This window comes from Rhinolophus hipposideros, assembly GCF_964194185.1.
Source record: "Rhinolophus hipposideros genome assembly, chromosome: X".
NCBI lineage: Eukaryota > Metazoa > Chordata > Mammalia > Chiroptera > Rhinolophidae > Rhinolophus > Rhinolophus hipposideros.
Window position 1 is genome coordinate 104,648,284 of NC_138046.1, and position 1,742 is coordinate 104,650,025.

At 46.7% G+C, this 1,742-nt stretch overlaps 1 protein-coding gene across 1 annotated transcript; it reads right to left on the bottom strand.

Annotated features, from left to right (window-relative positions):
- Positions 1 to 722: 722 nt before the first annotated feature.
- On the bottom strand, positions 723 to 1,742 carry LOC308495135 (melanoma-associated antigen B4-like; the record flags this gene model as incomplete). The annotated part of the gene is made up of 1 exon (XM_081043064.1): positions 723 to 1,742. One exon carries the CDS (start codon positions 1,740 to 1,742, stop codon positions 723 to 725), a length of 1,020 nt encoding a protein of 339 aa, XP_080899190.1.

Sequence of the window (1,742 nt, forward strand, 5' to 3'; positions counted from 1 at the left end):
ATGTTGTGTGCAACCCCCCTTACTGCCCTTTTGCCTTTTGCCTCATGAAGTAGTGTATCTCGCCCTGTTTTCTAACGATAGGTTCTCTAGAATCTATAATTACATGGGCACGCGCTGGGTCTGCTTTGACTAAACATCCCCAGTGCAAGCATGAAGTCTTCCAAAGCGATGATGCTCAATTAACGATTGTGTGAAATAAAAGGCACGACCAACGAGAGGTAAATTCACTGTGATTTATATTGTCAAACATGCTTGGAAAACATAAGCAAATCCAGGTACATATCTTTTAAACTTACATAAGGACTAAATGAGTAAGGCTAACCAAGGACTGACCAACTTTTACTTGATGTATCTCTGTATGTCTTTTTATCTTCTTTTCCCTACTATTTTGGTGTAGAATTCTTCACATTTCCAAGGACACTCCTAGCCAAAAGACATGTTATCTTGTTTTGGATCACAAAGTAATTTAAGGAATTTCAAATTGTATTTCAAAACACCAAAGTCTGACTCCTAAACCTGACAAACAGCAATGAACGTATGATCCACGTCATTTCACAAACTTACATTCTGAATCTAAATGAACTCTTTGTTGAAAAGACCACCACACGAAAATGCAAAAACTAGGTTAGACAACAAGATATTTGTGCATATTAGGAACACTGCTTAACAGGCCTCACAAACCAGACGGTGAAGTATCCACCTCAGACCTCACTCAGGGGAGTTTAGCGGCTGGATGTGGCCCTGGGGACCCCACTGGACTTGGAGGTAGTGCCAGCCATGGTGGCAGCAGTGGCCCGGGCTCTCTGTTCCTCATCTCTCAAAGCCTCTGCATAAAGACATGGAAAGTCACTGGGGGTGCTACCATTGATCTTGGACAAAAACTCCAGCACTTTCATCTTGGTGATCTCAGCATGGGCTCTGGAACCCCAGAGGAATTCAAAGGATGGAGGATCACTGTTGGGCACCTGCCGGCACTCCAGGTACTTTTCCTTCACCAAATCTTCGATGAGCTTCCTGGGCTCCCCGAAGATGATGTGCCTCTTTCCGTCATAGATTCCCCACATATTCAGGATTTCCCAGATGTCCTCCTCAGAGGCGCAGTTGTGATGCAAAAAGATCACACCCAGGAGAGGCATCAGAATCCCTCTTAGAGGAAATTGCCAGGCCCTGCTCAGACTCCCACCGCCGTTATCATCTGTGTTGCAGACCAGGGTATAGGAGTGACTGTTGGGCTTGACTTCCTTCATTTCTAAGCCAAAGATCAGATCCAAGCTCACAGAGGCTTTCCAGAGGATCTCAGGGAATTGCTCCCTGTACCTTTTGTGGATAATCTTCAGCATATCTGCCTTTCTCATGGGCTCATTCATTTTATACTTATACAGCAAGAACTGCACCAACATACACGCTTTCCTATCTAGAAGATCTTGGCGAGAGCTCTCAGTGGAAGTAGAGGCCCGGGAGGAATTCTTACTTTTCGGAACACGGCTCCTGCCACATCCATCAGACCTTTTGCAGGAAACACCTGCAGCAGCACTGGTGGTGTCTGGGACATTCGGAGGCGCCGGGACCGTACCACCCACAGCGGAGGTGGAGGGACCATCCCAACAAGCAAGAGAGGAGGATGAAACGGCCTCTTCTTTCACTGCAGGAGATGCCTGCGCATCCTTAATACCTTGGGTCTGAGCTCTGCTTTGGCGGCGTTTCTCACGAGCACGGAGCTTACTATTGTGACCACGAGGCAT